The sequence below is a fragment of the Astatotilapia calliptera genome, chromosome 13 (genome assembly GCF_900246225.1).
Source record: "Astatotilapia calliptera chromosome 13, fAstCal1.2, whole genome shotgun sequence".
In the NCBI taxonomy this organism is placed as follows: domain Eukaryota; kingdom Metazoa; phylum Chordata; class Actinopteri; order Cichliformes; family Cichlidae; genus Astatotilapia; species Astatotilapia calliptera.
This window is the reverse complement of record NC_039314.1, coordinates 4,544,545-4,569,096: the sequence shown is the minus strand read 5'-3', so window position 1 is coordinate 4,569,096 and position 24,552 is coordinate 4,544,545. Positions and strand designations below refer to the sequence as shown.

The window sequence follows — 24,552 nt, the reverse complement described above, 5'->3', positions numbered from 1 at the left end:
TTTAAATTAATTTAAGTCGACAGGATAGTTTCATTAATCAGCGGACTGTCCATCCGGTAGCCCAGGTCATTTCCTTTGGAAGGCACTTTGAGCAGTGATGTTATGTTAAAGTGATGTTACGTTAAAGTAGGAATAGGTTGGGGGGAGCTCTCACACTCAGTCACCAGACGGCACTCGGTATCCAGCTGTAACTGTGGGGTCCTGGGCGCACTGATGCGAACCCCCAAGCCTCCTCTCTGTCGCTCTCCATCTCTGTCACTGTTGCCTCCCTGAATATCTACGCGTAACGTTAAACGATCCAGATCTGAGAAAGAGGAAGACAGAGGGACATCTATGGCTCATGCTTTCCTACTTGCTCTGCATTACTTTGAATGAAAGAATTATCTTGAACGGTCGGCATTCAGACTGAATGATGAATTTTGAAAAATTGCATTTATAAATTTTAGTCCTATAAGTGTCACTATATACTGAGTAGTACTGAAGAAATGTAAAATTAAATATTATGTGGAAAAAAAGGACTCTCTGCAGTCCTGTGAAAACTACAGTAGGTTACCCCCCATGATTTATGCAGAACCACATAGACTAGCAAAACTTCACAGAAATCATTTTCTTTATGACTTTATCAGCTTCTCACTTATCATTGTGGAGTACATTTGGCCCACTCTTCTGTACAACATTACTTCAGTTCATTGAGGTTTGTTACAGCTTTCGTAAAGTCCCACCACAGCATTTAAGACAGGTTGAGGACTTTGACCAGAGCATCACAACACCTCAAGCTATTATTTATTTTACAATAGAATAGAGTAGTCTCTTTATTATCATTCAGAACATCCACCAGTTAGTGCACATCAGAACAAAATTTTGGTGCATTTCTAATTCTAAAGGTATAAAATATATATCTAAAAAAGAATCTTGGATATATGCATGTAAGAATATGATGAAAAATGTGTGTATATACACATTATTAGACACATCTAATAATTCCAATCATTTTACTGTAGATTTGCTGCTTGGGATTGTTGTCCGTTTGCCTGGTTCAGTCTGGCCCCAGCTTTAGCTGTCACACAGAGGACATCACATTTGACTCTAGAATACTTTTATATACAGAGTTCAGTGATTGCAAGGTTCCTATAGTATAGTTTAGTTTAGTTTAGTGTCGCTTTATTAAAGACACTCACGGGTCCATAACCAAACATCTCCACTTAATATCATTAAAGTGAATTATTTTGGTGTTTTGGTCCCTCTTAAAAATGAATTACATATGCTGAATAAAGTAAAAGTTTCCATGGAAACATAAATTACATGATCAGAAGCCAAACTGTAATATAAAACTAACAAAAACAATAATGAATTGTGGTCATTAATATGTTTAAAAAATAATTGTTTTGAGTTTAATTCTTGTAGTTTCAAATTGTTTATTTTATTATTTTACATGTATCTTGTAAGTTTGTGGCATTGCTCATCTACCTAGCTACAGAGTTTAGCCTGAACATATAAACTGTTGATAATTATATCAGTTTAAAAACTTCTCCCTGCTTATTTTTATTTACTTTTTTTTTTAATTCGGAGGAGAAGTACTTTGCAAGTTCTCTGAAGGCATTTTGAAAACGTTTTGAGGTGAGTTTGGCCCATTTCTTGGTCAAACAAAGGTACATTAGCTACATGCTAACCCTCAGCATTCACAGACTAGCTTGCATGTTAGCTTCAAGTGCCTGAAGCTAGGCGAGGTAAGCTAACATAATTCTAACGATGTTTTCGTATCAGCTGCTAAGTTCTGCTTCTACGTGGACTTCAGACTGTTTGTTTACTCTGTGTGGCACTGAGGGCTGAACGAGCTCGATAAGATTAGCTGACTTGGCAAGGATTCAAACTGATGTGCTGACATAAAACCTGTTAATTACAAATCTGGTGATAACAGCGATTTTCAGTGAATTTCAGAAAAAAAAACACTTAAGGAAATTTAATGCAAAAACAACTTTAAAGTAAACTTAAAGGCTGCAGAGCAGAAAACAAGGGTGATTTCAATTTTACCTTAATACAGCTGATTTAATGAGTTAAATTACCTTATTTCAGTGTTATATAATAATCACATCAACCACTTGTACCCATGACTGCAGTCTACTGCTGTTCTAGTCCATAGGGATAAACCTGCGGATGGGCTGGGAGGGGGTTGATGGCACAGTGCTAGTAGCCTTTTTTATTTATTCATTTATTTTTAAATCAGCTATTTATTTATTCTATGTAGAAAATTACACAAAGGGAGACAATGCACTGCAGTAAAACACAAACATCAGTTGGTTATAAACCTGTTTGGTATTCTTTAACAACCCTGGAGATACACTTACACTCCAAACAGGGGACTGTCCGGAGCATTACCCAGTGCTCTGAGGTTGTTTTGGCCTCCTGTGAACAGCTACCTCGGGGCAGTGATTTAAAGCAGGAGTGGGGAAAATCTCAGAGCCACACGCCAGGCGCACTGCTTCACCCGCGGTCACAGCGGCAGTCACCTGTGCGCACCCCAAGGACGAGCACAGCTGAGGCGCGCAGCCAGCCTCTCTGCCTCCGGCTGCCTGATTCGTTACTCTTAGCGCTTGATGAATTGATCGGAGTAAAGGTCATTTAAAAATAACAAAAATAAAACGCTAAAAAATAAGTGTGGGTAATGCATGAAGAAAACACTTGGTCTGCGTGTATATAGCTTGTTATTTTTTTTATTTTTTTATTTGAAGTTTTTAAGTTTTAACTTCTGTTTAAAAGGTGCGCTTTAATCGTCCTGCATGTCAGTGTCTCAGCATGCATGTCAGCATGTGTGTGCGCTATCATTTCTGCAACTCTGCTGAGTTTTGAGTTTTTGCATTGCCCTGAACACCTGAATAAATGAATTAACTTGAAAACTAAAAATTCCAGTTTATGGGTTGTCTCTATAGCTGCACAATGGTGCTGAAAATACCATATAAAATGAAATATGTTAATAATACATATAAATTCACAAATGATTATGTAGATCTTTGGCTTAAGGATGGAGACTGCGTGTGCGTCACTAAAATGCAACTCATTCTCTCTCTCTCTTTTTATTTTTTTTTAACTACTAGACATCCAATAATCTCAGTAAAGCGATTTTTCTTTCCTGCCTCAATAATCACGGCAGCCTGGGTATTGTGAAGACTAAATAACGCGCAGGGTAAAAGCAGCAAATGACCGGCTTGTCCTGCTTATGTTAATTATACAGGTTATATAGAAAAATGACTGAGTCACGTTTACACCCAAAGGAGCTGCTCAGTCACAGAAATCCATGCCATGAAGCTTCCAGAGCATTTTTTTCCTTCTTTTTTTTTTTTTTTTAGATAAAACAAATAATGTTACTTATTTCTTTTACTCACTGTGCGCGCTCGGCTCTCGGTGGCCCCGCTGCGTAACCTTACGGGGTCTGCCACTTCACGGCGGAGTTGCTGTGGCTCCTGGACGCTTCCAGTTAGCAGTAACACCGCTTACAGCTGATCGCGGAATAACTAGGAGCGAACACATTTCATCAACTGACTCGTTGCAAAGGTGGGATCCTGCTACAGAACCACGCTCAACTCAGCAAGACCTTCAGAAAGACGCATTCTTCCACAAATGTCTAGAAAAGTTTGATGATGATAGAATATTTCCCAAAACAAAACAAAAAATTATTGGTAATAATAAACGAATACCAGTAATTAATGTCAGTTATAATTAAAATATAACCTGAATGTCTTACTCCGCGAGTTTGTTGGGTTTTTTCTCTTTTGTAGAATTTTACATCTGTGCTTTTACTCATCTACAAAGCTACGGAGTTTAGACTGAAACTGATCACCCTGAGGTGAGGTTAAAGGATTTTTGAATGTCTTTAGACAGGTCTGATTCTCTAGTTGTTTTCAGTACTTGTTTATAGCTGCCATAATATTTCATTGCGAAGAATTTAACATATAATATCTTTGAGACAAACAGTGGGTGTCAAGAAATGACAGCAGTCATGTTTTAAAACTATAAACCATCACATACAACGACAGTTATCAGCATAAACAGACACACTGGATTTATATAATGCATTGTGCTAAACTAGCTCTCCATTAATCCTTTGTGAATTTATAAGCTATATTCAAACCAAATTAAAATCAGTGCAGAGATACACATAAAAGTGTTGAAGTTTTTTCTTATGTAATTGTTCTTTTGTTCTTGCACATTTTACAGCTTTTACAGCAGAATGCATGCTGTTGTATCCAGAATGATATTTGCCTTCTTTTAAATAAACAGAGCCTTCACGGAAAACCACTGGGCCCACTGTTGCCTCACAGCAGGGGGGTCCTGGGTTTGAACCCTGGCACCCTTTCTGTGTGGACCTTGCACTGACAAAAAAAATTGCTAAGTTAATGTTGACTGTCTGAACCGAATACATTCTTGTCAAAGAGATTGTTGATCTCAAGAGTTCCACTTTCTGGTTAAATAAAGGTCGATGCCTAAAAATGTACACGTTAGCTATGCTCTGTGCTTTAATGCACCTTCCATCATGGATGCTGGCTATTGAACTGCACTGATAACAAGTCAGATGTCCTTCTCCTCTTTTGCACAGAGAATTAAAGGTTGATGTTATATATATATATATATATATATATATATATATATATATATATATATATATATATATATATAAAAAAGGACTTTTATATTATGATTGATCAGATCTTATTACAGTTTTCCTCTTCTTCTCTCTTTTAAATTGTTGTTGCACTGTATGATTTTAACCTGTATTGAGAAAGAATTGTGCTAATGTAACTACTTCCACTAGAGAACCATGTGTGTTTTCTGTACACTGCAGCCTGAAGACCCAGAAATCATAGACATGGGCTGTTTATTTATTTAAAATCTTCTGCTCCAATTTTCTTTTTCTTTTTTTAATGTTTTCCTGATATGAAATGTAAAAATTGCATAAAATTGTAATTTTTAAAAAATATTATATATATTTTTGTATAGAGAGCTCATGTTAATTTGAAAAAGTCATACTTTATTTTAGTATTCTGAAAGATTTCTGTACCCATTTTTTTAAAATGACCTCTGAGACTTATGTACCTTTAGCATAACCATACATTTAATTTTTATTCAAACTGCAATCCCGTAATTCCCCCTGTAGATTTTTCTTCCAGTATTACGTTACATCAATTATAAAGAAAGTAATAAAAGGTTGCATGTGTCTCTTGTGGAAATAAACAGAAAACCTGCAATAATGCAATAATCAATAGTCATAATCGTAGCATTAAGATTGCAGTGAATCGCTCCCCTATGTTGTAATGCACTTTTTTACTGTTTCATTTTTTAGAGGCTCTGCAATTTAAATGACTAATAAGCTGATCAGATGGCTGTTTGTGGAGCTCGCTGTAGGCATTGTTATCAAACTAAGACTCTTTTCCATTAGTTGAACAACCTGTAGGCTGATCAGCTGCTTGGCTGGCTTTAATCACGTCGTCATTGTGTGCAAACTCACTCATGGCATTTATGTTCAAAGACAGATCTGCATTTCATTCAATTTAAAAATAAAAATCGGATTTATTCCAGCTCTGCTAAAAACATTACCTCACACTGGTCATGGTGGAAGGTCCCATCACTTTGCAGTTTGATAATGGATGTGTGATGGGATTTGGATATAGGACCCACAGATAAAAAAACTAAGGGGGACTTGATGGAGCCGGTCTCACACACCGAGACATTGATTCTGCTCCAGGAACAGATAACCACTAAAACGTCGACGCCTGTATCAGATAGCTCACAGAGACTTCAAAGTTGCATTGTGTTTTAATAATGCATACTACAGATCTTGGCACTTTGCTCTCTGGCACCGCATATCTTGATTTTAGAAAAATCAATAAAATCTAGCTGCGGAAAAAGTGTCCAAACACTTAGGCAAACATTTGAGGGGGGATGCATAGTAAGTGCAGGAGGTAATATGGGATTTAGTTTAAAGACAGAAAAGAGAGTTTGACACATAAAGGTTAAAGGTCACTGCATCCAAGGCCTGGACATGTTAAACAATCTGCCCCCCTCTCCCCACCACACACACACCCACACACACACCAATTACTGAGGCTACTGTTGGACCAGGACAATTAATCAAGAAGGTCCTCTTTGTTTTTCCTCTTGTGATAACAGCTCAACTGGTGCTTTGCATATGAAGAGCAAAGCAAAGACACTGACAGACAAGCTTCAACTCAGTCCTATTTTACAATTGGACAAAAAAAAAGTGTTTGTTCTTTTTAAGATTGTTAATGTTTTGATTAATCATCAGGAGACTGTTTAAAACTAATCACATGACTCCCTGCTGCCATATTTAGATTAAAGACGAGTGGCTTCTAAAGTGGCCTCCTTTAAGTGAAAATATAACACTTTATCCTTCTGATGCACATTTCACTGAGCCACATTACTGGAATGAAACCACAGAGCACTAACACAAATAAAATATAACACTAACACAGTAAAAATATATGCAAAAACACAAACTAATACATAATAAAATATATAACTGTGTATAGATATAGAAATATGTGCACAGAAAAGTTGCTGGCTAATCTTCGCGCTCTATCTTGCTCTGTATGTTTTCTGTTTCTTGGCCAGCCATCATGTGCCGACAAAACACAAACAATCACATGCAGGTCGTATTTTAATTAACTGGTTTCGACGATCAATCAACTTAGGTGATAATGGGTACGAGGGTGGGGCCGGAGTCAAGGGGTGGGGGTACTTCGAGTTAGCCATCCAGCTGTTGTGATGTCACCGGGATCCCCTGTGGAGCCCTCAGGTGACAGCCCATAAAAGGTGACCAGAGGTAAACAGGGGACACTCAGAGACACTTCGAGGGAAAGACGAGCGACCTCCATTCTCAACTGCTGTACATCCAGAGATCCATTCTAGCTGCTGCCATGTGGAAGGACTCAAATGGTAAGAGCTGCTCTCCAGATTTGAAAACTTAGAAAAACTAAACTGTGTGTTTTCAGGTTTTTCAGCAAAAAGCACTGTTTTGCATGCTCAGTCATCCAGGTTGACAATTTTTAAAATCCCAGAAAGTTGAATCTGTTCATTGGGACGCAGCGTTTCTCATCCAAGTGATGTCTGGAGACTGAAAGAGTCACTTAGATGAGTGAAGAAACATTTGTCCTGCTGGAAACACTGCACCCGGATGAACAGTCAGCTTCCTGGGATACTGCACAGTGACTCACTCCAACAAGATCACAAGAAAGCTATTAGCTGGATTACCACATTTTACATTTTTATGTAGCTGCTAAGATAGTACAGCAAGAAAATTGGTCTTACATCCCGTCTGATCTGATGGAAAAATCTGCTTTTGCTCCTTTCCACAGATGACGCCAATCCTGTGGCCTTCGACAACGGCTCATCTCGCACTGCCAGTCGCAGGAAGAGGACCAGCTTCTCCAAAGAACACGTGGAGCTGCTGCGCGCCACCTTCGAGACTGACCCATACCCTGGAATCACCATCAGAGAGAGCCTGTCCCAGACCACAGGCCTGCCCGAGTCCCGCATCCAGGTAAATATTTGTTGATGGAGCAAGAAAGATATAAAGATGAAATAAATACAGTTTGTAAGTTTAGATTAGGTTAGGATTTCATTTTTGTTTAATAAAATAACAATAATTATGACATTATTTGACCTGCAAGCTGGTTAAAGACCCTCATGGACTTTGTACGTCTTCCGCTGTTGCTGTGCGGGGACTTGATACCGCAGTCACTGTATGTCTTTATCTGTTGAGATAACACCAGCTGTTTTTATCAGGAGCTTATTTGAGGGAAGAGACACACTGACAGCTGATAGCTTCTGCTTAAAAGAGAAAGATGATTATTAACACAGCAGAATGGAGTGCTCTAGCTGTAGCTCACGTATTTTTCCTTCATTTCCCGTCCAGGTGTGGTTTCAGAACCGAAGAGCTCGCACCCTAAAATCAAAAGGATCCAGCAAAGACCAGTGCCAGTCTCAGATCCCAGCGGACAGTTCACAGGCTCACCACCACACACAGGCCTTCGCACCTCAAATGCAGCAGGTGTTTAACAATGGACAGTTTCCTCCTGCCTTCAATGCCACCGGAGCGTATGGACAGTGTGGAGCCGCGTATGGGATTCAACCAGGAAGCTCAATGGGCAATAACCCCAGCTCAGGCCTGTGGGAATACATGCCTCAGCCAGGCTGCCAAAACTCCACTGGGGTTCCTGCATGGCATCAGCCTCCCATGGAGATGGTAAGCTACAACTCAAACTCCAGCCAGGCCGCCTCCATGTACCCAAGTTCAGACATACATGAGCTCCTTCAAATATTCAAAGCAGACACTCCTGATTCTGGATTCTTCAACAGCAGCCCAACGGATTGTCTGGAAGTTCCGAGTTCGCAGATGGGGAGTATTCCGACTCCAGCACCTCTTGAGTACGGCAGGGATGCAGGACATCCGCCAGTGGTCCAGGATAGCTCACTGCCAGTGCTGTCATTGCAAGATATCATATGGGAGCTGAATGAGGAATGGATGGGAGGAAATGGACTGGACAACGGAGTCACTGGAGAGGAGCCCCCTTACTACTGATGGCTATGATGAGTATTTTTAATGGCTCAAGTGTTTAACGTAGGATCAATAGTTTCAAAATATTTTTTAAAAAGCCATGTTTTTGCAGTATTTACTGCACATTTTTAGATTTTTTTTTTTGATTTTCTTCAAGTTTACTTAAAAAAAAATATATATATATATGTAAAAAAAAAAAAAAGAACTAAACAAAAATCAATAGTTATATTGCATAATAGTGTTTTCTTGGCTTCCCCTTTCCAAGAATGTACTCTCAGCTAATTCATGACCAGAGATTTGGCTCTGCTCACATCTGCACAGCCGCTGCTGTCCAGATGTGACAGATTTGGTTTGAAGCTGGGGAGGAAACTAGGTCACATTCTACAGCCAGTAGATGGTGCCTGTGAGTTGTAAATATGAGAAAAAGGGGATTTTCTTTGTGTGCAGAAACATTATGGAGCGTAATATAAAAACGTGTTAAATCCCAATGAATGCTGAAATTACATGTAATCTGTAATAAGACTTTATTTAAAAAATAATTACAACAAAAATAATCTATAGATGATTATTGTATAATGTTTCCATTTTGATTGATTAATTGTAAGGATCTGATAACAGAGGATGTTGTTTGCTGTAAAGATTCTGAAGCTCTGTGAGGTTAATTATTGTTTTGGGAAATGAAGATGTTGATATAATATATTTGATTCTGTTAAGCTTTGTTCTTATGTTACATGGCTGATATATAGTGTGTGATAATATAGAATATAGAGAATATACAACTATGATTATGATTCTGTTATTATGTTCGCATGTTTTGCCAATAAAGTTTATTCTAAATGAACGTTCACATTGCCTCCATGACTCATAACTTACAGCATAGTACTGTGACATCATGGTATCCTGATACAGTGATTCTTGTTCTGTAATTTCTACTTTGTTAGTATTTTTTTTTTTTGCCTTGAATTCAGTTTAGTTTTAGTTTATTCGGTTTTTTTTTAAATTTTATATTAGTTTAGTTTTTCAAGTTCAAGTTGAACAAAGATGTTTTTTTCACAGCTAGTTTTAGTTTTCAGTTTAGTTCCTGTTAACTATAGTGAGCGGGTAAAAATATCCACCCAGTTATTTGGTTTTTATTACAGGCTTTTATATTTATCAGCTCTCTGCCTGTGCTGCCTTTCATTTCTCTTTTTTTCACCTGTGAGTGTCTTCTTGTTCATGGCAAGGAGGTTAACTTCTTTTCTACTTTAATATTTTATATGTGATACAAGCAACCATGAAGCGCTGAGTCTGGTAACGAAATCGATTTACATGGCTGCATTTTTTTTTGACAAAAACACAGATATTTGTCGATTATTGCATCACAAGAGGAGATTAGTGTGACCACTTCAGTCTAAAACACAATCAACCCATTTTTCCAGAGTTATGGTGTTGAAGAGGTGAGAGAGAAGTATTTATTTATTTATTTTGCAAAACATGATGTCAGTGAACTTTAACTCCGACCACCAGTTTTCCGTCAGGTCATCCTTGAATCCAAGTGAAAATTTGTGTCAGATTGCCAGAATTTAGATTAATGCAGCTTTATTTTACTGTACAAAAAATATTCAAACATAAAGGCACTAACGACCAAAAACTAGAAGCTATAAACAAGGAAATAAAGCTAGGAAACTGGAAAACAAAGACTGGAACAGAGAGCTAGGAATTACCACAAGCATGGAGGAAATCACACAGTTATGTGGGACAAAACAACAACAAGCAGAGGAAGACAACGGGCTTAAATACACAGAGGGGTAACGAGGGAAGTGGAAACACAGCTGGAACAGATCTAACATACTGAGACGGGGAGGAAGCAAAACTGAATGCACTGAACACGGGGCAAGCAACTATCAAAATAAAACAGGAAATATGAGACACACAACAAGAAGCCAACTGACTGAACACAGAGAGGAGAGGGAGCGAGAGACACGACTGGAACACAGATGAATAAACACGGAGACAGAACTTATCATACACGATAGACATGACAGATGAAATACAGGGAACGCAGGAAGAAGACAGAGAGGCATCAAAGGGGGAAATGCAAAAGGAACTAAACGATCTAATCAGAACTCGTAAGCACAAGAAAACTAAAAAATAAATCACTCAGGGAAAATAACTAAACTCACAATATAATTTCAATATTTACATTCTGATGATGTAGAAGTGTATGAATCAAATATGATGGTGGTTAAACGTAGTACTGTTAAGTGCTATAAATATGCAATATTCCAAATCGCCAACAGGGGGCGACTCCTGTGATTTCAAAAAGGAGTGTTTATACAGAAGTCTTTGGGGTAATTGTCTGCAGATCTGTGATGAGTTGATGGGCTTTATCTCTAGTTTCACATCTATTGAATACAACATGAAGTTTATTTTGTAAATTATGTTCCCTGTTAGAGCCAATCCGGTCTTTAAGTGATGACGTATGAACCCTGCTTCCGGGTCCAAACTACTCTGCATTTATTAAGGCTGTTGTGTTTTTAACATGTTTGAATGCTTTGTATCGTGTTCTGTTTAATCTGAACAAGCCCCTAAAAGAAGTCAGTGATCACTGTCGGCCTCTCTCGGTTTTTATTAGCACTATTCATTTTAAAGCTAAAACCATATGAATGTGACTACAGCCCATTAAACTAGCAAGCGAACTCCCTGCTAGCTTCTAACACCGTCAAAATTCTGTTTTCATGGATGCCTGGAGGTTAAACTTAATTGTTACACCTGGTAGAGAAGCAACACGGATCATTTGATTAAAGATGAAAGAATCTGGACAGTTTGTAACTCTCAGCGATGCCGCAGTGTTTGTTTGACGTTGGGACCTGAAGCAGAGTTTTGGCCCAGAATTGACTAATGATGTCAGACTTAAAGACTGGATAAGGACAATAGAGCAGGGCATGCTTGTGGTTGGGTCTTCTCTGTAATTTATACACCACATCCCGTGGTGTATCCCTCAGTTTTGGAGTTTTTGGAGACAGCAAAATTGCTCCGCTTGAAACTTCACATTGGGTAATCACTAATGGGTGAAGTTATGGTAGCTACATCCATATACAGGGTTACACCAGAAACCTCTGGATGTTGCAGTAATATTTAATGTTGACAGCTGAACCCTGGGGGACCAATGCTGGCTACACTGTGAACTGTGCACTATGGATGTCGTTCTCCTGATCGGATGCGTTGGCTAGATATTTGAACTTTGTGGACTCACTGGGGGATTTGAGGGAGACCTCTCTCATCACCCGTGTTAATCATAGATATGTAAGTAAGATCATGTTGACGGGCTGTAAGCTATCTGAAATTTCTTTTCTTACATTTTGTTTGTTGGTCTGTAGGAACAGTCCATAGTGCCACATTTTATATTTTCACAAAGAGCCACTCTGTTTACTTTCCCCGAGCACCAGTGACCCTAAAAGCCAAGGTTAACCTGTCAGGTCAAGATAAATTTAATTTCATCATTTTATATTCTCTGCATGAATGTCCTGTGACTTCCTCCAACCTGATGACCTGTACACATGTTTCCTTATCAAACACGCCAAGGAAAAAGCCCAGGATAGTACACAGGATGTCAGGCTCGAGGCTTTGCACTGTTTTTCCTGCAACAGTGAAACGTGCGTATATTGTTTGTACTGTTTTGGCCTCCTGCCTTCATCCTTAAGATGAGAGGAAGGGAGTTGTCCTTTTGTTAGAGTCTGGCGTGGGTTCCTGTCCCTTAGGATAAAAAAGAGACACACAATAGGCTAAGACGCAGGAGGCAACGTGGCTCTTCAGCCTGTTGTGGTCCCTAAAGATAGATCAGCAGAGGAAATGTTGCAGACTGTTATTGCCGAGCAGGTGTTCACAAGCACATGATGCATAATAACAAGATGCAGACAGCTGAGAGTAAAGAATACTACTACTGAACCAACATAGGATTGAAAGCAGTTCTTTTTGTGTTTCTCTTTCAACAACCGTCCCCCCCCCCCTCGAGTCCTCAGTAACAGACTCAGCTTATATTGAAAAAGTGATATAAAGTGACCCTGATATGGCCAGCTTTTCAGGTTTTTAAACTTATTTCATTTCTCTATTTGAACTACCCCTCAATAAGTCTTGGCATGGATATCAGTTATCTGTTCCCCGAAACAGTAGCCGATCACTAAGAAGCTAAGTCGTCAGATCATAAGTGATGGGTTCCCAGATTGTTTCAGCTGTCCCCCTATGGGTGTGTTTTGAGATCCAGGAAAGAGCTATTATAAAAACATAATTCAAACTTCAGTCCGTCCTTGTGACTGACGGGATTAAACAGGATGAAATGGCAGTTCTGTCCACTGACACGACTCATGAGGCCAAGCTAAAAGTTTTTGCCAGTTTGTTTGCATGTTTGGAAATGCCATTTCCCTTCTTTTCACTTATGTAGTCTTGAGAGATCAGGCCATAAAATATCCTGAAGACGTCATATTATTCCAACAGAGCACTTCACTCTGAGACTGCAGGTTTACTTGTGGTTCCTTTGAGTTTCTAAAAGTAAAATGGGAGGCAGAGCTTCCGGCTGTCAGGCTCCTCTCTTGTGGGACCAGCTCCCAGTTTGGGTTCAGGAGACAGACACCCTCAGTACTTCTAAAATTAGACTTTAAACGTTCCTTCTTGATAAAGTTTATAGTTAGCGCTGGAACAGTGAAATCAGTGGAAATTATACTTGCATTATACTTTTGTTTCTTTGTAGTTTTGTATCTTGTTTGTATCTCCTTCAGTGACAGACTGCTGCATCCTAGATGCATGAAGGAGTGTTTCCGCAGGTCCTTCCTCCCTGCAGCTGTCAGACTGCAAAATCAAAACTGCTCCCAACAAACAGATGTTTACATCAGCGCTGTAATTTGCACTAATAAACCAAACAACTAATACTGTTATAACTTGCACATTACTTTTCTCAGTGTATATACACTAACTTATTGGAAGTTAAATGTACTTTTTAATGCACAGGTACAATACACAATCTGTACTTTTCTAATTATTCTAAATATTCTTAACTATTTAAACATCTTTCAATTTCCTGCTCTGTTTGCACACTACAACCTGGGTTTGCCACATATCTGTACTTTAATTTTAATAACTGTACAGTACTGTTTTGATAACTATTGTCCATGATGTAAATATGTAAAAATTTTGTGTGTTTCTGTTCTATGTCCTGTGTCCTATTCTATTTGTATATGTGTTTTTTTTTATGCTGTTACAACCAAATTTCCCCCTGTGGGACAATTAAAGGATTATTCTATTCTATTCTATTCTATTCTATTCTATTCTATTCTATTCTATTCTATTCTATCTGTGCTCCTGCTTCTGTCTTCTCCCTCCCTTCACACACTAGACCTGTTTTTTGCTGGAGGTTTCTTCCTGTTAAAAAGGAGTTCTTCCTCGCCAATGTTGCCAAATGATCATAGGAGACGCCATGACGACTGGGGTTATCTCTCTAATAATGTTTTCTTTGCCATAAAATATAAAGAGATGAATGTTTTTGTGAAATTGCTTTACATAAATAAAATGATATTGAATTGAATTCAGCAGATGGTGCTTTGATACTCGGATCAGGTGTGCAACACGAGTTACCATGGCAATCTATCAATTCCCTGTCAAAAACGTGTATCACCTTGCTAATGTAATGATGGATGACACAGGGATTGTTCTTTGTTGCCATATGGAATAACAGTCCATGTATTTAGATTGAACCAAAATGAACGACACCAGGGCCACACAGAATCACATCATCCCGCCTGTTTCATAATCACAACACGGCGAATGTGTCTACGATCAATCTTACTCGAGGCCATTGCCATGACTGCCACTGCTCCATGTTTAGAAATGCAAGTGAGAAATGTTGTTGATGTTTGTTTTTCTTGATGAAAAGCTGAGCTACATATTTCACATGATCCTTTGGCAGCTCCCCCACACGCTGAATAAATTTATGAGTCAACCACCAACCATCAGATGTTTCTGTTAATGGGACCTTGTTTGGAAAAAAAATATTTATGGTGCTAATCATCTGTCTCTGTTTGCTGTAAATGACTTTGCTTGTTTCTTCTCTTTTTGCCCTTATAGTTAGAAGTGATTGCTTAACAGAAGCGGTTCCTCTAAACCTAAACTTGGTTCCACTTGGTGGTGTGCAACATCATGAGGTTTAGCATCCGTTTCAGGGTTAGGCTACTTCCAGACATAGTGATTTCCACTCGTAATCAGCTGAGTTTTTCATGTGATGAGGGTTGTGGCCACATCTGACGCTGGAAGTGTCTAAGACCAGTGTAACATGGCATGACCCACATTCTTGTGAAGGTACTTATATGAGAGATTGTAGAGGGTTATCAATTAATGCATGCAAGCTTGGTTTGCAAGACACAGCTATAAACTGTAAAGGCACATATACATTATATTGCCAGAAGTATTTATGCACCCATACAAATCACTAAATTCAGATGTTCCAGTCATGGCCACAGGAGCAGTGGAAACGTGACACCAGGTAACATGGCCATGGCCACTCTCTGTCTGGTGATCAGATGGATGAGTCTGGGTTTAGCAGTTGCCAGGACCACACTGTGCCAAATGTAAAGTTTGGTAGAGGGGGGATTGTTTTTCAGGAGTTGTGCTCAGCCTCTTAGTTCCAGTCAAAGGAACTCCTAATAGTCCAGTATACCGAGACATTTTTGACAACTTCATGTTCCCAACTTTGTGGCAACAGTTTGGGGTTGGCCCCTTCCTGTTCCAGCATGACTGTGCACCAGTGCATAAAGTCAGGTCCATAAAGACACGGATGAGCCAGTTTGGTGTAGAAATACTTGACTGGCCTGCCCAGATTCCTGCCGCCAGAAAACATTCTTCCCAGAAGAGTTGAAGTTATTATAGCTGCAAAGACTCGGCAGACATCATATTAAATTCTTTGGATTAAAAATGGGATGTCACTCAAGTTCATATGTGTGTGAAAGCATACAAGCAAATACTTTTGGCAGTAAAGTTTATGTGTAGATTTCTGCTAAACAACACAGAAATAATATGCCGGAGCTTCACTCACCAAAACCTAAGCACAAATTTCTTAGAGTAGTGTACCTCACAGTTCCTCCTTATGATCTATAAGATAATGCCAGAAGGTGCAAACAGCAAAAACACAGTGGAAAATCTTCACTCTGTAGAGTTGTTATGAAGGTAGAAATCAGCTCTACATAACAAAACCATTTTTTCGCAGCAGGCTATAAACATGCTACTTGCTGAATATATGGGAGTCTCAGGGGAATGTGTTACGTTTTTACTAGTCTGAAGTTGCCATTAGAGGAAGTGCAGTTTCTGGCACTTCCTTATTGGCTTCATTTCTGGCTGTTGGAGGTTGCCACTTGAGACTTCTGGCCTCTTTGGTTTTTCTCTGTCTGCGGCATGCGTGCGATCCAAAGCAACACTGTTGTTCCCAGTAATTAATATTTACAGGGCGCACATACAGAAGCTCACATCAAGCAATAAAAATGTGACAGTTTCTAAGAATGGCCTCATTTTGCTCCTGCTCACCAGACACACACATGCATTCACAGGCGTTAACAGCTCCGATGTTGAGCAAACTGGGGGCTGACAGGCGTGTGAGTGATGGTCCTCAGCTGCCCTGGCAGTTCCAGGCATGAAGCCTAGCCTTCACTAAAAATATGGCCTGTAATTTAACCAAACCCTCCCAGGGAGTCCGAGAAGGCTACGCGCGCTAAATTAGGAGCTCATCTGAGCACTCTGTGATTGCACTGCACCACTCTCTCCGCTTTACACGTCTCCACTGTGACTGATGTTGGTCACTCTCAGAGAAGGAGCTCTTGTGAGTGTTTGTCTGCATACATGTGTACTATACCATCTGAAAGATAGTATCAGGAAACTGGATAAGAGACGTGAGAGTGAAGAGTTCTAACATTTATTTGGTTTTACTAAAATAGAACAACAAACCGCTGGCCAGCCAGACCGATGTAACACGACACAACTGACTATGTACATTAAATGCATGTAATCATAATGTCATTTTGTCTGTTGGGAACACACAGATTTACAGGCTGTGACATGCAGAATTTAACAGTGGAGCATATTTTATTGCAGCCTGCACCTCTAAACTTGGCTCCTTACAGAAATAGAGAGTTGATATTAAATGTCATTCACACAGAAAATAAGGTCAGCAGCTCACTAATGAACTCCCCGGCAGCAAAGTCTTGAGGTACCTGCCAGCGCTGATATACTCTATGGCTGAACACAATATGTGTCCTTCGTGAAATGTCCTTAAAACATAATGGAAGCTTCACATGATTTTATTTGCACTTTTTTCTTTATTGGATAATATTCATATTTGTAAGGACTTCCCATTCAAGTCTGCTGGTTATGTTCAAATCTGTCACCTGTGTGTTTTCAAGGTAACCTGGTTCTCTTTCTTCTTTGATTCTCTTTTGACCCACATCCACATGTGTCTTAAGTCAAATACAGACCTCATTCTGAACAATCAGATCACAGTTCATGCAGTTTCTACATCCTTTGCCTTGCCATGAGAAACTGTGAAGGCTGGCAATGTGTCCATGGTGTACCCACCTCCTCTTGCCTGGCTGGGATAGGTCAGAGGGGAAGCTCAGAGGACAGCTTTTCTGGAAATCACCCAGGATTTTTAAATTCATACTACAGTTGCATGTTCTAGGAGGCAAATTTCAAATTCGGAATTTTCATTTTAATCGTCTCAACTGCTTAGAAGCATGATTGAAAGCGAAAGTTTGTTTTTATGGTGTCCTGTATCTCCTCCCCGTTGCAGTAACTGTTTCAGCTGTTTCAGCTGCTGACCTGACCGGTAATCATCTGTGGGTTTCAGGGGTGACGCATCCATAAATCAGCATCTCTTCGCGAGAGGCACGTGTCTCACGTCAGGAAGTGGGACATATCTCAATATGTGGAAGGTGTGCACACGTGGTCACCCAAAACACTCAAACGCATTGATTAACATGTCGAACATCAGTCAGGTTAAAACTGCTAAAGATCCATGATGATAGACAACATCCAACTTTATGCAGGTGTTGTCACTTTGCAGTATGAAAGGCGCCATATAGCAGCTACATCTGGTGGGCGCTTGGCTTGACTGGAGGCTATAATTAACCTTGTCATTTAAAACCCACTGATATCTACCGGAAGTGAAATCATAACAGTGGTTTCATGAATGCTCCTCCTCCTGCCACCATCCAGCCCAACGCAGGGAGCGGTGCCTCCAATGTAACACCTTCAGCAGGAGTACTACATGTATGAGGTAATTGTTGTTTGGTCATGTGAGCCGCTGCAGCAGCTGTCAAATGTGATGATAGCAGGAGAATCCTCGGCACCGCCCCCTTCAGCTGATTGGACAGGTCGTAGTCGCCTAGGGACCATCAACCAAGAGATCATCTTATAGAGGGAAGGGGTGGGCGGTTATAAAGATTAGTTTGAACAACACACGGAGATAGATTGAAGAATAGAAACTATTGATGTTGTAAAACTTTACAGTAAAGCCTCTGACTTCTGACATCTCACTTTAAATGCCTGCAAACTGGTGTTGTTGTGCTACTGTGGCTTGTGCTTATTTGCTGACTCTATTATTATTATTATTTTCTTTCACACAATCAGTTTCTAGATATGAGACGTTTCCTGCCAAACTGTGACTTGGCTGATTATAAATGTAGATTGTGTTTTCACTTGAAGATGGTATCTGGTTGGTGTGGTTATATTTTACTGCTGTTCTGCTGCTGCACTGCCTCATCTCACATTTATAAACTCAGAAATAAAACAAAAGATAAGGTGTGAACATGGACTGCAACAGCGCTATCAAATGTGTGGTCTAAGCGAGACGAGCTCTTCAAAACAAACTTGTCTCTTGTTGCACCAAACTTTTAAGATTAAGAAGTCTTTAGCTGACTTTGGGATTCCCCTTAGCTTTCTCCAGGTCTTGACTCTTTAAATGCCCACAAAGCAGAGACAAAGATTTGGAGAGAGAAGAAAATAGGCTGCACATGTGCCTGCTCACTCCTTTTCACTTCAAAAAGAGTCGCTCCTTATTAAGATGGCTAGGGGTGCACTAATTCAAGGAGACAGCCCACACCTGGCCAACTGCATTGCAGAGGTCAAATCTGTGTGCCTCCTTCACTTCTTTCATAAACACATGCCTCCTCCTGTGGCGTCTCCATCTGCAGCTCCCCGGTCCCGTCTCACATATCGCATATTCCATCCATCCCACACACACACACACACACACACACACACACACACACACACACACACACACACACACACACACACACACACACACACACAGCAGGACAGTAAGGATGGATCGTCTATTCATCCTCGCAGCCACAAAGTCATGTGAAAAGCAAACAGAGAGAGAGGGAGACGCCTAAATTTAGAGGCTGAATGTTGACTTAGACTTAGGTTACACCATTTCCAAACCGACAGACTGGGTATATTCTTTCATTTTATTAACAAGTGTTCAGTGACACATGCATGTCTGGCCAACATATATCACTACTGTCTTTATTTAAAGATTTATTGATACTTTAAAGGAGGTTTAATGTAAAATTCTTTCCATGGACATCCTACTGTGAAGCTTATAAGCCAATAAACTTTGTACCAGCCTTGGATTGAGAACGATTCAGATGGTGTGTGTGTGGAAACTAATGGTAAGTTTATCTCAAAAACAGGATATTGTTTTATTTCCTGTGACACCCCCTAACAGAAATCTAATGTTTGCACACGGGATCCTTCTAAAGAAGCGTAAATAGTGTAATTACTCTGTGATCCAGGCATTCACAGCAGGCGGACTGTACTTTATCCGGAGCCCCTTGGTTTTAAACCCAAGCCCCGCCTCTTCAGTAGGCTAAGCGCACCCACCTTATCCACCAGCGGCACAGTGCGCCAGGGAGCAAGAGCGCAGGCTGCACCGTGGAGCGGGCATGGTAGACATGCAGTACCGGCAGACCGCTTCTCCCAGAAAACGCTTCCGATATTGGGTTTAAGGAGACAGCTTATTTGAAAGCCGGCTTGGGCCGAGGGGATCTTATTCTTTCTGACAGTCGTACAAAAAATACAATTAAAAAAAGGAACTCATTGACATTTGGAAGAACCTGATGGGTAGTGGGGAGGAGGGGAGAACGATGCAGTTCCAGCCCGACTCGGTGAGCCGCGCAGTCCGCCTCCGACGCTGGTGATGCCCGCCGTGCGGGGATCACCGCCCAGCAGCAGCAGCAAGAGGAGGAACAGAAGGAGGAGGTCAGGATAACAAGGGCGTCAGGGGCCGATGATGTCGTTGGGAAGGTCGGGATCATGGCAAACGGAACCGGTACTATCATGTTAAAATGCGTCGTGGTCGGAGACGGTGCGGTGGGTAAAACGTGTCTGCTGATGAGCTATGCCAATGACGCCTTTCCAGAGGAGTATGTACCCACGGTCTTTGATCATTATGCAGGTAGGAACACAGTTCTGCTGTTCGCCTTTATTATCTCATAATAGCGTGACATGCTGAGCTGCTGCCGCTCTGTGCTCACAGATAATTGGCCACATGCGAATCTAAGAGAAGAGAGATTTTAGAGACCCCCACCCCACCACTCTTCCTCCAACTGCATTGCATCTGTTGCTATAATCAAAACCACTTGTTTGTCGTCTTCATAGCACAGAGGGGCTGGGACCCCCCCACCCACCAGCACTCCCCACCCTCACCCCTTGGTTCCTCCTCTAAACTGCTCTTTGTCATTTCCTTACAGTGAGCGTCAACGTCGGGGGAAAGCAGTACTTGTTGGGACTGTATGACACAGCTGGTCAGGTAAAGTTTATTTTTTCCTCTGGCTCTGTGCCAAGCACGTCAAGGACACGCACACATGCACACACGCTCCAGCTCTATCTCGGTCTCTCCATGTGCTCCTGGGACCAATAACTATCCAACAGTGCCTTGGAAACACCCACAGGCTTCATATTCAGGCCAGGCACTAAGCTGCAACAGGTGATGGGTTTCGCACATGGCTTTAACTGCCTGAGTGTGCTGTGGCGTGGACAGTGATGGCAGTGAAGGGGTTTCAATAGTTCTATTATGTGGAGAACAGGGCTCCTATGTCCAGTAGTGATGTCACAGGTTTGTTAATAGGGCTGCTTAATGCATGGGCCTTTTCTTTACAATGTGCCATTCAGTGGGCAAGAGTTACAACTGTAATACACACACACACACACACACACAAAATATTGTGTCCCCTCAGCAGAAGAGCCAGTGTACACACAGATGGAGGAAGCTACTTGAAACACACAGCACACAGAAGCTCACCGAGGTGTGCGTATAGGAAAGACCCTGAATTATTTGTTTTTAGTGTAAAAGTTGTCATTTGGTTTTTATGGCGGTTTTGGTTTGATGTGAATAGCTAAGCGACAGCAGCTAAAGAGGAAGCAGTTAGCACATCAACTCTTTACATGTTAGTTATGTCAAAATTTGGTGCTTCAATCTTTGAGATTTCACACTATGACTGTATGCAAAGTCTTCATCAGTGTTTTTCATTATTGATTATAGGAGATGGTTATCAGCAAATTAGCTGAAAATGAAAACCAAGAACTAAAAAAGAATTGTATTCAAACACAATCTGTAGAAACATTTGCAGGTTGGATGCCTGTTTGACATATACTGACAGTGTAGTTTGGAGACTACATGAACCTGTGTGCCAGTGAAGCTACTTGTATCCAGGTGTCCCAGTAAAGGTGATGGGAGGTGTTGGGTTTAACTTTCGCAGGATGTCGTTGAAGCATTATGTTAGGAAAGAAGCTGAAAAAGGCTCCAAAAAGAATTTCTAAAGGCCACATTGGCAGGTACTACCAACCTCAAACTAAGCAAAAATTGTGCCTTTGAAACTAAAATAATATTTGTTATTCACTGGGAACTAGGGCTGTGCGATATGACCAAAATCTCATATCCCGATATAAAACCTCTATCGTCCGATAACGATATAAATCACAAAAAAAATAATATTTTCTGTAAATTCTGTGAATCTCGGGTAGGTGAAGTGTTTCCAGTTGGGCGTCGTGTACCTGGAGTCGAGTGTTTTAACAGATGTATGAAACTACACATTCTTAGACATAGGTTGTAACGGCCGCCGTTTTCTTTGTGAGTATTTATTACACGGCGTGCTGCGGGGAAAAGCCTGTTCTAACGTTTGAGTCTAAGGTTGATTTTTTTAGCACCTGACGGCTCTTTTTTTTTTTGCTTCTCATCCGTCAATACTCTGCATACTTTTTCACGTGATTCCGTTTATTTTGAAAAGTCTCAACAGAATCTTGAGGTTTATTGTGAAAGGTTTATGTGGAAAATAAACTAGCGGACATGCGATGGTTTTACCGTCGTTGTTGCTAAAGACAACCAATAAAAACAAGCGCTTGTCCGTCAGTAGTGTGGTTTCTATTAAATATAAGAGAAAGAGAGAACTTTAAGAAATTAATATAGCCACTACAGTGACCATCAAAACCATGAACAAACAGTTTATTTTGCGACACCACAAAACAAACGATAGCGTAAAATGAAACATAGATGTTTTTATATCGTCATCCGATATATATCGTTATATCGAACAGCCCTACTGGGAATGATTAGACCGTTCCCAAAAGACTAATCAACACCTAATCAACCATTTTTAACTGCTAAACGACTTATCATTTGCTGGCTTTACATGGAAGTTTGCAGTGGACCTTTATTTTTTTAAGTAGTTTCACAGTGAACTTTGACTGTTTGTTCTAACAGATCGCCATTTACATTTTCGATGGTAACTTGCAGGCTCTACCTGAGCAGATTTAGGCGGCCCATCTACCTGCAGAGAGCATCTCTTGTCAAATGGGGGCAGTCAAAAAATATGTCGTACAGCCGCTCTGTGGGCTACTCTTGTGCTTTTGTCGGTCCATGAGTCAGCCACGGAAAAGAGCAAAGTTACAAACAGACAAAGAGCTGACGTCAAGCTGAGTGTTAAAAACAACACTGTCACTGTCTGCGCTTTTCCTGCTGCTTCTGTTCCTGACGAACTCCGCCGCTCCGTCTCTTTTCCGGCCCACTTGTCGGCCGGTCTGCATTTGCTTGACGCGCAGCATCATCCACACCGCGTACTGTGCAGTTGGGTTTTTGGAAGAACTCACAGGAGCACATTTGTGGTGGTTGAAATTCCAAAAAATATCTCCTCAGGTGGGCACAGACACAGTAGCTTAAACTTAAGCCTAGTTTAGTTGCGCAGTGCCTCACCTTTGGTAACATGTTCTTCTATGTTTATTGTTCAGTGACGTTAGTGGTCCACTGATCCAACTTTTCCACCTCCGATTCGGTACAGATACCTTGCTTTAGCGTATCTTCTGATACACTGTTACATTAATAAGCATTTGATGATCTCTGCACCTTTAATAATGAGATTTGACACTTAAGTATATATGGTTCATTATGGTTTGATGACCGTTAGTGTGGGTTCTGGAATATTCCAAGTAAATAATTATGTAGGCATTTATTGAACTGGTAAGAAAATAAAGCACAATAGGCTCAAAATACAACAAAGAAAAAAAAATATCAACGTTATTCACCTTGATTAAATTGCACAAGGATTAGGCTTTAACCTCCTAGGACCTGGCATTTTGGGTTATTTAGACCAAAATACTCAAGTTTGCTCTACAAGGGCCTGATATCCACTTACGAGGACATTATACTGCTACTGTTCTATCGACATTTTAAATGAATATCCTCATATGTGGCTCTCATTTTTCTCAGAAACAAAAATTAGGTAAAAAAAAATCTGGTAATTCTTTGTTTTTACATTCATCGTCTCCCAATCAGCCCAAATATCAATGGAAGAGTTCGGGTCTTAGGAGGTTAATGAAGTTGATGACCAAGTGTTGTTTTATCCCAAGTGCAGTAAAACCTTCCAAATAAGCGTTTCACAAACTGTGACGACAGTGTGAGTGAGCAAGTGATGTTATCGTCATCTCTGTTTGTTTTTCTTTTGTTTTTTTTTAGTTGTGCCAACTAACATGACCGAGGCTACTTTGGATGTGCAGTAAACGTGTGCATGGTGGTGGGAGCATCGTGGTTTAGGCTTTCTTTGCTACCTCAGTCTGGATGCTTCACAGCCATTTTGAGAAAAAGGATTTCATAATTGTGCCATCAAATTTTAAAGAACAGTGTCAGGGTAGCACTTCATGGCCTGAATCTTTGGAGAGGTTTGGTGAAAACACGAGTAAATCATCAAGCACAAAAAAACAAGGAAATTAATGATTTTAGGAATTACAGAGTCAGTTTTATCACATTACCTAATTAGGATGCCATGGCATGACCTAGGGAGAGCTGTCCAGTCAAGACATCTAAGCAGTACTGATGAACTCGAAACTGTTTGTTAGCTCTAAAATTCCCCCATCATTGTGAAAGTCTTATTAGCAGCAACAGGAAATGTCTGATCGAGGTTCTCCAAATCGCTAAATTCATGAGATCACTTTCTTTTTCTATAGTCTGCTGTTTGGACAGTGTTATTAGCTTAGTCAGATCATGTTTGTGACTCAGATGACAATCAGGCCACATATTATGTGTAATGCGCTCAGAAATCCCAATAATTTCAAATGGCAAAAGCTCTGAATGGGCCTCTCTTGTATCATTTCACGATTTTCAGGCGTTTCTATGGCTAAAGCAAAGGACTAAAGGCACCCTGTAGATTTTTAAACCTCCAGTAGTGATTTAAAGCAAGAGTTTAGTGTGTGTAACAGATTTTTATTTTGTGCATGTACAAGAACCAGAAAAGCATGTGGACAGCTGCATAGACCTTCCTGTGTAGGGTATGTCTCTTTCCTGCTCATTAACAGTTGGCAGCTCAGAATAACCTAGCAATAGTTCAACAGCTGAGCAGTAGAAGAAGAAGGCATGCTTACTGTATATTGCACAACTCATAATACTCAAACACTGGCTGTGCAAATGAGGAGGA

At 40.4% G+C, this 24,552-nt stretch overlaps 2 protein-coding genes across 2 annotated transcripts in view; both read left to right on the top strand.

Annotated features, from left to right (window-relative positions):
* Positions 1-7,339: 7,339 nt before the first annotated feature.
* On the top strand, positions 7,340-8,663 carry LOC113035554 (homeobox protein otx5-B-like; the record flags this gene model as incomplete). The annotated part of the gene is made up of 2 exons (XM_026191188.1): positions 7,340-7,552; positions 7,928-8,663. Coding segments are annotated over 2 exons (879 nt in total), but the record flags the coding sequence as incomplete, so codon positions are not given.
* Positions 8,664-19,463: 10,800 nt separating this feature from the next.
* Positions 19,464-24,552, top strand: part of LOC113034643 (rho-related GTP-binding protein RhoQ) — a 28,063-nt gene continuing 22,974 nt past the window's right edge. The window contains exons 1-2 of the mRNA XM_026189419.1: positions 19,464-20,045; positions 20,341-20,399. Of these exons, the coding sequence (XP_026045204.1) occupies positions 19,904-20,045; positions 20,341-20,399 (201 nt within the window). The 5' untranslated portion in view covers positions 19,464-19,903. The remainder of the gene's footprint in view (positions 20,046-20,340; positions 20,400-24,552) is intronic.